At 42.3% G+C, this 13,780-nt stretch overlaps 1 protein-coding gene across 1 annotated transcript in view; it reads right to left on the bottom strand.

Moving 5' to 3' along the window:
- Positions 1-568: 568 nt before the first annotated feature.
- Positions 569-13,780, bottom strand: part of LOC124798412 (venom dipeptidyl peptidase 4-like) — a 254,271-nt gene continuing 241,059 nt past the window's right edge. The window contains exon 16 of the mRNA XM_047261808.1: positions 569-3,023. Within this exon, the coding sequence (XP_047117764.1) occupies positions 2,370-3,023 (654 nt within the window). The 3' untranslated portion in view covers positions 569-2,369. The remainder of the gene's footprint in view (positions 3,024-13,780) is intronic.

Below are 13,780 nucleotides of genomic sequence, written 5' to 3'. Positions count from 1 at the left end.
AATGATTGTATTAGCTTTCATGGCGGATATGTATCTATATATAGATATAAATCATTTTGTATACGGGATAAAGGTTTGTAAATAGCTTTCTTTTTCTCATATTTAACTTATGATAATTTGTTACGCGTGGGGAAATGCAAATACAGACAGATGTTTTATTTACCATATTTAGAAGTAACTGTATCAACTAACACCTCCAATTACGAACTGTAGATAATCTGAAATACTTATATTATAAGTCTAAAACACATTTTTATGTATTCTGGAGACAAAAAGACAATCAGAGTGCTGTACAAGAGGCAAATGCTTTGGAATTCACGCAAGGTGTGTCTGATATGTTAATGTCAGTGAAATTTATGTTCTAGTAGTGTCAGTATCGATAAATACACCTCATGCTTCATGTTTTATATGAACTCAATATTTTGACAAACTTTATTTACAACACTATATTTACACTGACCACTGTAAAATGTGTATATTTTGATTTTATGGAAATATTAATGTAACTAAATCTAATAAAAAGGCAGATGAGAAAATAAATAACAGTTTTAAGAACAATAACTTGAACAAATTAGTATACATTGACTAGATAACATGACTCCATAATAATACATAGGTCACTCTTAAATATTTCTTCCAACAGTTTGAAGGAAATAGCAGTATTACTACAGTGATCTTCTGCATTGTAGCTATAACTACCCATCAATACTCATTTACAAGAAAAAGTTCAATCACAATAATAAATTGTTTGTGTCATATGTACTGATTTTTTACACAGTTACAATTTTGAAATTTCAGTAACAATATTTATCTTTTGTGAATTTATTCAGTAACGTAATGTTGACGATGGACTCATAAAAGATGAAGCGAAGGCTTTGGATAGAAGGAATTGCTTGAGTTATTTTCCATAAGTTGTCCCAAGCGATTCAAAGAAATCATAGAAACCTGAAACTTGGTGGCTAGACTGGGATTTGAGCTGCCATCCACACAAATGCGAGATCAGTGTCTCACGACTGCGCCACTTAGCTCACCCACACGATACTTTAAGTAGATATTATGACATTGGAAAAAGTTGCCCAGGGGACAAAGTGCAGCTCATAAACATAACGATAGAGTATCTGTAGATACACAGTAGGATTTTGTGTTGCTGTTATGAACTTCATTCACGAGTCTGAAGAAAACTGTTGAATAGTTTTCGATAGAAAACGTAAGAGGAAAGGAAACCAATGTTCAGAGTTCGTTGGATTAGTGGCAGACTGTTAGAACATGTCCAGACAGTTATAGGAAAGTATAGAACGTAGCACGTCGAAAAGCTGCCCATTTATTCGTTCTGCGCATTACTTAGCCCTTCCCCTCTACTAATCCCTGGAATCAATGATACTTACTCATTAGTCTGCTCTGGATATCTCACCATAAGTAACGCTGTACGGCGATAAATACTATCCTACAGAGTACAAAGTAGCCACATTTCAGTGGCGATACAGATTTATTTATTGTTGTCATCAGCAACACATTGTAAGACATGGCAACATGGAAGTTGTTTGCCCACTTTCTGCTACCACAAGTGAGCAAACCTCCCCCTCGATACTTCCCTATTGCTGTCTTTCTCGGTGCAGAGACACCTTCATTTGTAATACGTACTATAATAGCTATGAGCAAGGGAAAAAGCAACTGCCTACCGACATTACATATAGTTTCTAAAGAGCAGCATGTCGAGCAAAATACGTTACGCTCAAACGACGCAACCCTGCACCATCCTCCTATTATTTTCAACACTGGTGAGCACATTCAAACTATAGAATTCAGTGTGCAACCCCAACCAGCTTCAGTATAAACTGTAGTTTGTGTGCTGTTATTGGCAATTTTGTAGCACATTAACATTAAGAATAATAACTGCAGATGTGGTGTACCTTGTTCTGCTGTACTTGCATCACCAGAAACTGCACAAGAAACAGCATCTGCTGGTGAACATATTGCGATCCTACTCCTTGCTGGATGGGGTTCTCCCACACTTGATCACTGGAAGCATGCAAAAACACAAAACCATGGAGTTCTACATCCTGCCACCACTTTTTTTATCACTAAGGCTAACTTATACAGAGTTTCTAATATTTCACCACTTACAGCTCTCTCGTACAATTTAATTGCTCATACTACTTGCACTAGTGGTAAAAGCATTTTTGTATTGAAAATGTACTGTGTTACCAAAGGCAGTTACTATGCCAAATGAGCAGTTTCTGCCCACTTACCCAAATGTTTCTTCTTTTTTGTAAAATTGGCCAATTATTATGTACCAGTGTTGTACATATCAACATGTGGCTCTCACCAATGAAGCAGATGTCACAGATAGAAGAGTGGAACTCTTTCTCTTACAGAAAATGCAGGCTGGCCAATGTTGCAACCACTACTGCCATCAGCCTCCCAGCAGTCTTCACAGCACTAGATGGAGTTTGAATGGTCTTCACAGCAGAAGATGAGAATTGAGAGGTCTTCACAGCAGAAGATGGGAACTGAGAGGTCTTCATAGCAGAAGATGGGAATTGAGAGGTCTTCACAGCAAGAGATGGGGACTGAGTGGTCTTCTCAGCAGGAGATGGGGACTGAGTGGTCTTCTCAGCAGGAGATGGGGATTGAGCGGTCTTCTCAGCAGGAGATGGGGATTGAGCGGTCTTCTCAGCAGGAGATGGGGACTGAGTGGTCATCTCAGCAGGAGATGGGGACTGAGTGGTCTTCTCAGCAGGAGATGGGGATTGAGCGGTCTTGTCAATAGGAGATGGGGACTGAGTGGTCTTCTCAGTAGGAGATGGGGACTCAGTGGCCTTCTCAGCAGGAGATGGGGAATAAGTGGTCTTCACAGTAGCAGTTGGGGACTCAGTGGTCTTCACAAGAGGGGATGGGGGTTGAGTGATCTTCATAAGAGGAGATGGGGATTGTTCATCAAAGCACTCAGTGAAGAAGGCATCAATAGTGTGATACAAGTGAGTCCTCAATCCGTTTATCCAGTGATATTCATCTGGGTAAGTCTGTGAACAAAATAATTACTTTGCATTAAAAACAGTTCCAGTCTGTTAGTGAGAGTGAAATCGAGGATTAACATATTGCACAGATGATTAAGGACTACATCATTATACATGTCAAGCTGTGTCAATTAACCAAATTGTAGGCATGATTCACTCGCATTATTGGTCCATGATACCATGGAGTTATCCAGATACCAGCAACACATCAAAATTCGACGCATTCCAGACAAATTCATTCAATGTCTAGATATTCAGTGTATTAAGGTATGTAAAATATGCCAATAGAAAATGAAAGCAATGACCTTAGATTGAGTTTTTCTTTCATATATTATGATATTTGCCAAATCCTGCTGTTAGAGCACAAAAACGCTAATAAACTCTTCCTTAAAAGACTTTGACATAAGAGTGGGGAAGCAGCTGCCTCAAACCTCATTCTGCATCCCCACCAAAAATTTTGCAGTGCAAATAGTGCGCTCTTTTAATACAGAATATTCTAAATCCTTTTACCCAATATCTCTTTGCTGTGATCATAAACAGCAGTCCCACTCACTCTCGGCCGAGCGGCTCTAGGCGCTTCAGTCTGGAACCGTGCGACCGTTACGGTCGCAGGTTCGAATCCTGCCTCGGGCATGGAGATGTGTGATGTCCTTAGGTTAGTTAGGTTTAAGTAGTTCTAAGTTGTAGGAGACTGATGACCTCAGATGTTAACTCCTATAGTGCTCAGAGCCATTTGAATCTCTCACTGCCACTATGTCCCTCTCCCACTGTCCCCTTTTTTCTCCCATTGGCACTTTCTCCTGTCTGTCTCTCTCATTGTTACAGTCTTCATTCCTTTATCTCTCTCTTCCTTACCATTGCCCCCTTCTCTGCCACCTTCATTGTCTTTCTCCCACAATTTTTCTGTTCCATTGCCACACTCTCATTTTTTATTACTTTGTTCTCTATCTCTTCAACCACAATTGCCTCCTCTCCACACACGTCTTTGGGGATGGTTTGTTCGGGTTTTGATACCTATACGTGAACTTTAACACGTGGGTATAGGCTTGGGGAAAAGTGGGCAAATGTTTTAGTGTTGAAGTTCGCTGGTCTGGCAGGGTGGAGGAGACCCCACCAAGGCTGTGTATGGTCTCCATTCATCTCTATTTTTCATTTCCAATGTCTCATCTGTCTTTTGATCTCACTGCTATTGTCTTCATCCATTTCTCTTTCTCTTTCTGGGCCACTTTTTTCTCTCCCATCATCACTGTCTCGCCTCTCTCCCACCAGCACTTTCTCCTCTTTCTTCTGCTGTCACTGTCTCTCTGCTACTATTTCTCAGCATAAAAAATCGTGAATATGTACCAATACCAAAATTTTTGGTGAGGATACCAGAATCAGGTTTGAGGCAGCTGCTACCCCACATTCCTGTTAGCCTTTTAAGGAGCATATTTGCTTTTTTATGTGCTCTGACAGAAGCCTACTTCAACTAGTTCCCTTCTTTTCCCTGCTACAGCGGGGTATGCTGCTTATATAAAACGAATTCTGTAGGTCAGTAAAGTTATGACAGTTTATTTAAATACTTCAACACATTTATATACTTTGGCACATATAAACAACAAATAAGTACACATAGTCCACCCCTGGTAGCTGAGTGATCAGCGCGACGGAATATCATACCTAACGGCCCGGATTCGATTCCCGGCTGGGTCGGAGATTTTCTCCGCTCAGGGATTGGGGGTTGTGTTGTCCTTATCATCATCATTTCATCCCCATCGACACCCAAGTTGCCGAAGTGGCGTCAACTAGAACGACTTGCACCAGGTGAACGGTCTACCCGACGGGAGGCCCTAGCCACATGGCATTTTAGTACACATAATACAAAGTGAACATAATATCGTCTCCCATCCAACGCAAGCTTACTTTACATAAAAATATACAGTATTTTTAGGTTATACCTGCAGCATATCAAAAACTGCGGTATTTGATTTAGAAATTGAAATAATTTCTCACGACAAAATGATTTTTTGTAAGGTGCCTACGCTGCCAGGTGGCATATCGAAGAAATGGGTCAAGAGAGCCTGTATAGGGTTTTAGTTGTCGTTATACAGAGACATGAAGTTGGTGCAAAAATGGTGACTAAAAATATACTTCAGTGACCTCAGAACCCTTCCGTGTGTCCATTACGTCAGTTGAAACTATATTTACGCCTCAGATCGCACATTACGTACATCAGTACGGTAGCTTTGAACCTCTGAATCTCGGTAACTGATAATGATATCGAAAAAAGTTACGAGGTGCCCTGATAACATCATCTTAAGACTATATGCTAAAAAATTCGACGAACTTCCATGAATAGAAATTAACTAAGGGGCCAGTCCCATATTTGTTACTTTTGGTATCCAAAAATCATGGTTTTTCGTGGCTTTCTCACGAACTGTCCATGTACATATCGTGCTTTTATAACCCCCCAGGCCCACCATAGACCATAACTAATGGAAAAGAACCAACAGATTTGCTCAATCTGCCTCGGATGGGTTTTTAAATTTTCACCATGTACTATAGGATAGATACAGTATACCCGTTCATCTGATAGGTATACAAATGGTTGCTAGGACATGGGGTATCCAGACTACCTTAGAACCTACGCGATGACTCCCTGAAAAGTACATTTTCGCGTGCGGTGTTTTGGAATATATTGGTACTGGGCATTATCGTACATGGACCAGTGGCTCCTATGCATGCGTGATCATAATAACAAGATCATATGCCTGCTTACAGTAATGGATAAAGCATCTAGATTCTTGTTCAACCCATACTAGGCGTGGCAGAATTAATACTGCGAGCTTCCCGTACAGCTTGACCTGAACAAATCAACTGCATGTATCCATTGGCTGTGCTCACACCGCCATGAAGCTACCAAGCAGGCTTGTATCATGGGGTGCCAGTAGGTGTCTGAGCTGCTGCCAGATTTCAGTCATCACAATACCAGTATCCATCTCTCCACATCCCTGTACAGGGATGTGGCGTTGCATATTTTGACAGGAATTGGTGGCTTATCTATGTGCAGTGTGTCAAATTGATTAAAGGTTTTAGAAAACTGGGATGCTATTTAGAAAATCTAATTGGAGCTGCGATCTTGTTAACTCAATGATCTTCAACAAATGGAAACAAAAAAAATTATCAAAACTCTGTGTAACCTGTACTGATATGCACATTATCAACACGTATATTTCATGGAATATTTACGACCCACAGATTGAAGATACGACCTGAACTTAATCTCAGCACCAAGTGAAATGGAAAATGTGCTCCGCTTAGCTGCAGCAAGGTAAATGCCTCCTCATACACTTTGAAAGTGCTTGGCTGACTCTGAACGATAATTAGTCAGACGTGATACAAATTGGCACTGTTTAATATGCTATAACAATAACGATCTTTGGTTAGGTCTTCCCCTTGGTCCTCGTAAATCACTGCTTATTAAAGCCAACTATTTTTGCAGTTGAATATTGGACCATCTCCGTGCCACGTCCTCGAATGTGAAGATCATTTCTCTCACTCATCCCTCCTTAAGTGACAGATGGTCAGGTCCAACTTCTGCAGGCTGCATGCTTCACAGCAGCCTTTGGTTTTCTGATACAGCTTTGGCTAATAGTCCATAATGAAGCTTCTCACAGTTTAATACACCCTCACACAAATAAAACGCATGAATATGCTTTATGACCAAAACCTTGACAATGTAATCATGCATAGAGACATTCACAGAGGAATCGTAAATCATCTCAACAGATAAGGTTTCCAGGCTATTTCCACTTATCGCAACAGGTGTTGGACAGTGTTGCCAGTAATGCCGAATTGGTCAGACGCAGTAACATCTTGTTCCACACTTTCTGTATAAGGCACTAGTCTGACCACTTGTAGGTCATGTAAGTAAGTGTCATACAGTTATTTCATGCTTTCCACTGCAAATACTCTTTCGAAACAGGTCTAGGAAGGCCCAACGGTGCCGTCCGACCGCCATCGTCCTCAGCCGATAGACGTCACTGGATGCAGATATGGAGGGGCATGCTATCAGCACACTGCCTTTGTCGGTTTTCGTGACCGGAGCCGCTACTTCTCAGTCAAGTAGTTCCTCAATTGGCCTCACAAGGGCTGAGTGCACCCCGCTTGCCAACAGCGATCAGCAGACCCAGACGGTCACCCACCAAGTGCTACCCAAGCCCGACAGCACTTAACTTCGGTGATCTGGGGGGAACCGGTATTACCACTGCGGCAAGGCCGTTGGGACAAAGGTAAATACAGGATGTTTAACAATATCTTGATCATGTTGAGCAAGACAGCTGACACTAATGTCAATGATCAATAAAAATGCTGTCCTAGACAGTCTGGATTTGGTCTATGACAACCAGACGATTTATGTCACGACTTTAGCACAACTCGGCAACCCGACGATGTACAATGAACGAAACCAGTCGTAACCCAATAAATGTATAATAATACAGTTGCGCTGGTTTTATTAATTGTAACATAAGTTTAAAAATATTTTCTTAAAAGCGACAGTACTGTCCAAAAATAGAAAAAAGTGCCATATAAACAAATGACTGGAAAAAATACTTCCTCTGAGATATGGACCACCCCATCGTTTGAAAAGCATCTATCCACTGACTCTACATAAGGTGCACAGTGTGGCTGCCGCTCATTGTTACACATCCTCAGCCCTCTCCTCAAAGAATCAGGAACTCACGCAAACAGCCGGCCTCTGTGGCCGAGCGGTTCTAGGCGCTTCAGTCCGGAACCACGCTGCTGCTACGATCGCAGGTTCGAATCCTGCCTTGGGCATGGCTGTTTGTGATGTCCTTAGGTTAGTTAGGTTTAAGTAGTTCTACGTCTAGGGGACTGATGACCTTAGATGTTAAATCCAATAGTGCTTAGAGCCATTTTAACATTCATGAAGCCGGCCGAAGTGGCCGTGCGGTTCTAGGCGCTGCAGCCTGGAACCGCGAGACTGCCACGCTCGCAGGTTCGAATCCTGCCTGGGGCATGGATGTGTGTAATGTCCTTAGGTTAGTTAGGTTTAACTAGTTCTAAGTTCTAGGGGACTAATGACTTCAGAAGTTGAGTCCCATAGTGCTCAGAGCCATTTGAACCATTTGATCATTCATGAAAACACACTTGGCTGCCCGCATTTAGCAACATGCTCCTGTAACGTATCTACATTGAACTTGTCCGGGAATACAGCAATGATGGTCTTGTGGCACCAGAGCTTGCACAGGCTGTAAGTATTCGGCAGTCTCCGCGATCCTCGTCTGGGGGACCGGCAACATCACTGCAGGGATTTAAAGGGTACTAAAGCAGACCACCTGTCGTAAGAATGACAGTCTGAAACTTTGCAAACACTGTTCTATATACAGATATGCAAATAAAACTCTTTGCTACCAAAGGTCATCTAATCGTATTTGAATCCCACAAGCGGTGACAACATAGCGCAAATACCAGAAATCGCGAGATATGAAAGCCGGATATCTGCGAGATGCACGTAACAACAATCCATAAGACATGAACATCGACGACATGCATCATCAGACGCGAGTTTAGAGCAGTTCAGGGTCCAGTTACAATTGCTGCAACGTCAATGGCAGACGCAGAATCGCAACTTACAAGAACAGCAGCAACTGCTGTTATAGTAGCAAGGCTCAATATTGATTGTACCAGCAGGATGTCGTCGCCTTATACAAGAAGTAACAAGGGTGGCAGCAGAAAATCTATGGGAGCAGTTTCCCTGTAATCTTCGTACAGTGCAGCAAACCTGATTGCATCTAAAAGCGTCCATTCACAGCCGAGTTGGTTGGTTGAACCATGCTCATGAACCACCCCTTCTATAGCTGTGACCCATTCAGCTGTGTGTAACTGCTGGAAATCGCTTGTCCGTCTCTTACACGTTGTGCACGATGGAGTATGGGCTCGCAGGTAGCGGTCAGTGTAAGCAGGTAATAGCTTGTTGGTGGAACCGATACACTCTGGCCATGAACCCAACTGCGAGTCCATCAACCACACACAGCCGAGCAGGTCAGGCCAGACCTACTCGTTGAGCATATCAGCGGACCTGTCAGCAACAAATGGTGTCCTCGATGCAAGACCAGTCGCCATGACGACAGCCACTACCTGTATGCAGCCGGATCTTTTGTGGCTTCCAGGGGTGGAAATGCATCATTTGGCTCGGAAAGTACCACTGCTCTGGGTTGATTGCCTTGATTCAGTCGCCTTTAGATCAATTTCGCTGACACCAGTGTTGCACAGATTGCGATGAAGTGTAATCTCACAGTGTAAATTTTAGACATTTAAGGTTTTATACTAGCCTGCTACCTAATATAGCTGTCAGAGACAGCAAAGGAGTTGGAAGAGCAGTTGAACTGAATTGACAGTGCCTTGAAAGAAGGATATAAGATGAACATCAACAAAAGCAAAACGAGGATAATGGAATGTAGTCGAATTAAGTTGGGTGATGCTGAGGGAATTAGATTAGGAAATAAGACACTTAAAGTAGTGAAGGAGTTTTGCTATTTGGGGAGCAAAATAACTGATGATGGTCGAAGTAGAGAGGATATAAAATGTAGACTGCCAATGGCAAGGAAAGTGTTTCTGAAGAAGAGAAATTTGTTAACATCGAGTATAGATTTAAGGGTCAGGAAATCGTTTCTGAAAGTGTTTGTATGGAGTGTAGCCATGTATGGAAGTGAAACATGGACGATAAATAGTTTGGACAAGAAGAGAGTAGAAGCTTTCGAAATGTGGTGCTACAGAAGACTGTTGAAGATCAGGTGTGTAGATCACGTAACTAATGAGGAGGTATTGAACAGGATTGGGGAGAAGAGAAGTTTGTGGCACAACTTGACTAGAAGAAGGGATCGGTTGGTAGGAGATGTTATGAGGCATCAAGGGATCACAAATTTAGCATTGGAGGGCAGCGTGAAGGGTAAAAATCGTAGAGGGGGACCAAGAGATGAATACACTAAGCAGACTCAGAAGGATGTAGGTTGCAGTAGGTACTGGGAGATGAAGAAGCTTGCAAAGGATAGAGTAGCATGGAGAGCTGCATCAAACCAGTCGCAGGACTGAAGACCACAACTACAACAACAACCTAATACAATTTAAATGGACTCTTGCTGAGATCTAGACAAAGGTCATCCAATTTCTATGAGAGTGTATGATACTTCACAACGCTTTACTGCTAAATATGTTCCGTTACATATTGGCGTCTTAGCCTCATTGGCTAATCTTGGGAAGTTACCATTCCTGTCATGAGGAGCTGGGCCTCAACTACCTGCCACCAACTGTCATGGCCAAGTTTATTATTTGTACTTCTACCACTCTTACTAAAAGATCTACTCTACGTTAACTGTCTACATGAACTACAAAGTGCTGACTGTGCAACAGGTTGTTTTTACTGGTTTTCTTTATCAACAGTCCATTTTGGACTTTAAGGTATGTTTGGTTGCACATATTGTTTTCACAGTTGTGAATTTGATCTGACTTAGGGAGGAAGCAGCCACCAACGAGATTGGCACTCAGAGATTCCTTCCACATCTAGTTTACTTCTACCAGTAGCGGTCTGGTTTGAGGGCCAGTCAGTACACTGTCGATGGTTCACCCATTACGTTCTTCATTCTGTCAGGCTGCCTTTTAGATGCCAATACATCTTTGACGCATCTGAGATATAAGACTATTCTGATTGTTCATTGTCCACAGTAATCTTGTTGTGCTTGTCATTGTCTCTTATTAAGCAGCCTAGCTTAGGTATTAAATTACTGGTTTTCATGGAAGACCTTGATAATGTCACTCGTCGCTAGCATCTATCCGTCCACAGACGCAATTTGTGCAAAATCTGAACCCTCAAGTACCACTTGCTCAGGGGTACTGATAGGTACGTCATGCCCACATTATGCCGTTGGCATTTGACCTGTTTCACGAGGGTAGACTGGATAGGGGCTCTGTATGACTGCTGAGAAAATGTATGATGCCTTGCGACAGTTTGATGTGTTTGTTAAGTCTTATCCTGGAGTTGGGGAAGAGCTAGAACACTCTTCTCCCTGTCTCCGAAAGGTCCCATTGCTGTTTTTAGACATCTAAAGTTTTGTTTTTGATCTTACTAACAGTGGGGAAATTTACTTCCAAGATTTATATGAATAGGTGATGTCTGTTCTTTTGGACATGACGAAAGAATAGACACCACGCATTAATATAATTAATAAGTCTAGATGGGCAATGGATCCATCTTCTTCAGTCCAGATGCACAAGTTCGTCCGACCTCCTGCAGGAATCTCAGAGCAGCGAGCAAGGAGGAAATGGACAGGGACTGCAGACAGGTGGTACTCGGTGGCAATGTGGATTGGCTGTGAGGCTTTCCAAGATAGTCTGCATAGTTATGATACCACTGTGTCCCTGATGGCACAGTGGTTAACTTACCTGTCGAGTAAGCTGAAGATCCCGTGTTCAAATCCTGGTCTGGTACACATTTTAACTCATCGTCGCCACTTCAGGAAAATGCCAGGATAGTTTCCTTGAAAGGCCAAAGCCGACTTCCTTCCCAATCCTTCCCTAATCCGATTGGACCAATGACCTTGCTGTCTGGCCCCCTCCCCCAAATCAACCAACAAACATTCTGCCGTTTATTAGAAAATGGTAACAGATTACTTTAGTTGTCTCTTCTAATTTCCCAACACCCTCCGTCCTTGGCAAATCTCAAGGGTGATGGCGAGCTGGGCCAGTCGACTGATCTTCGTTCCAGCTGGCTGGCAGAGAATGATGCACATGATTTGTTTCCTCTCCCATGCCATATCCATTCCACCATTGCTTTCATGCACAAGTGTTGTGGTTTGATATCCTCCTGAAGTAGAAACACTCCTCCAATTCTGGGTCTACTTTTTGGTGAATACCCTTTCAACTCAGCACAGTATCTTAGCAGTTTCAGATATGCAGTTTTTGATTTACGCCAAAGGTCTTCATTAACCTTTTTCCTCAGTCGGAACTCGTTGTCAAGTTCCTTCCCAATCCGTTCTGGCCCACATGGACATGTTTTTCACCTTTTAGGAAGCCAGCTCCTGTCAACCTCTATCACTCTCTTCTTGAGTTATAGATCTTCAATTCGTTGTGGCTTCTGTTACTACGAAAACAGAGTTGAGGCTCTCTTCATTCACATGAGAGCGACGAACTACCTTCCTCAAGCAGCAACTGTGGAGCCTATCACATGTTCCCATCAGCCTACACTCAAAGCTGCCTGTGTCGTATCTACTTCCGGGTGATTCCTTGATTGGCGCGGAGTACTGTATTTCAGTGTACTGGATTGTTTTGAATACCTTTGACAGTTCAGTGTTACTGCATGGAATATTGGAACATTGGCAGAATAAAACGTGAGTGCTAGGCTTCTCCGTCCTGCAGAATGTTGCACGGCAATCAAATTTCCATTGTTGGATATGTCACTGACAGGCGCAGTAGAACCATATATATTGTGACGCATGTGCATAGGGCTAATTTTAGCATATAGAATTCAGTGGCTGTCAATAATTGTCTTATGGTACGAACTCTGTCCAGTGGTAGTGGAGCCTACATTTTGTCATTTCGAAGACTGTGTATTATCATGCAGGGCGTGCAAGAGTGAAGAACTCACCTGACAACTTTTGCTCACAAAATCCAAAATCCTTCACGGAGTTCTCCCAGCACAGTGCGTGCACCGAGATGATGAAGTCTTACATGCGTAGGCTTGATCAGAAATGTTGACGTCTGTTCGGGATAAATGAATGCCTTTCTGTGGTGTATAATGCAGTATACCACCTAGCTGAGTTTCACGGATATTTATCGCTATTAAGTGCGACTATTTCCCTTCTGGTTTCTGACAAAAGGAATGGGCTTGCTGCAAGTCCAAATGGCAAACCCATGAAACGATATGTAATTGTAAATGAAAAGCAACAATTTGCTTTTGTTCTACAATATTACTTTTATTGTTAACCGGTTTTCGGCTTACAAGGCCATCTTCAGACATTTGTAAGCCGAAAACCGGTTAACAATAAAGGTATATTGTAAAACAAAAGCAAACTGGTGCTTTTTATTTATTATAAAGTTGTTCTACCAAGAACCGACGGAAGATTGTGTTAACATGATACGTTATTGTATCATTCATTGCGGTGCAGGCGCCATTCTCTTGTTAGTCCGATATGATACAACGAGAACCTAGTCACATCTCTGTTCACGTCTTTGAAGATCAACTGCAAAAAGCTTGGGCAACATCACACTCTGGTTCTGTTGGAAGTTTTCGAAATTGTAACAAGGTTGCATCGATGATTGGCAGTAAATTAAGTCCTGTTTCTAGGGTGACACTCAAAGGTGGAGAGTCTTTTTGATGTGGTGAAACAATGAACACAATTATGAACTGATACTTCCACGGCACTTTTTTTTCACTATATGATAACGCAGGTAAATGTTTCCACAAGTACAGCTCATAGGTGCAGCTTCTACCTGATCCCTCTTAATGTAGTTTGACATGTTCTCATGATAAATGAGCTTCATTCCTCCTTTCACTTCCAGCTTGTTTTGTAAGAGGCAAAGAAGTGTTTCAGCAGTAGAGCAGTTTCTGAAGAAAAGAATATCCTGCTTCTGAGGCAGAGGTACAATTCTGCATTCATTCTCGATTCGGTACGTCTCTTGGAATTTCTGGGAAACAAAGCTGTACATAGGTGTCACTCGTCCTCTTGGTACTCTGTTATGTCAGTTGTCTCCAAATCCCAAAAGCA

The sequence above is a fragment of the Schistocerca piceifrons genome, chromosome 5 (assembly GCF_021461385.2).
Source record: "Schistocerca piceifrons isolate TAMUIC-IGC-003096 chromosome 5, iqSchPice1.1, whole genome shotgun sequence".
Classification (NCBI taxonomy): Eukaryota; Metazoa; Arthropoda; class Insecta; order Orthoptera; family Acrididae; genus Schistocerca; species Schistocerca piceifrons.
Note: the sequence above shows the minus strand (reverse complement) of the source record. Positions and strands in the feature narration are given on the sequence as shown.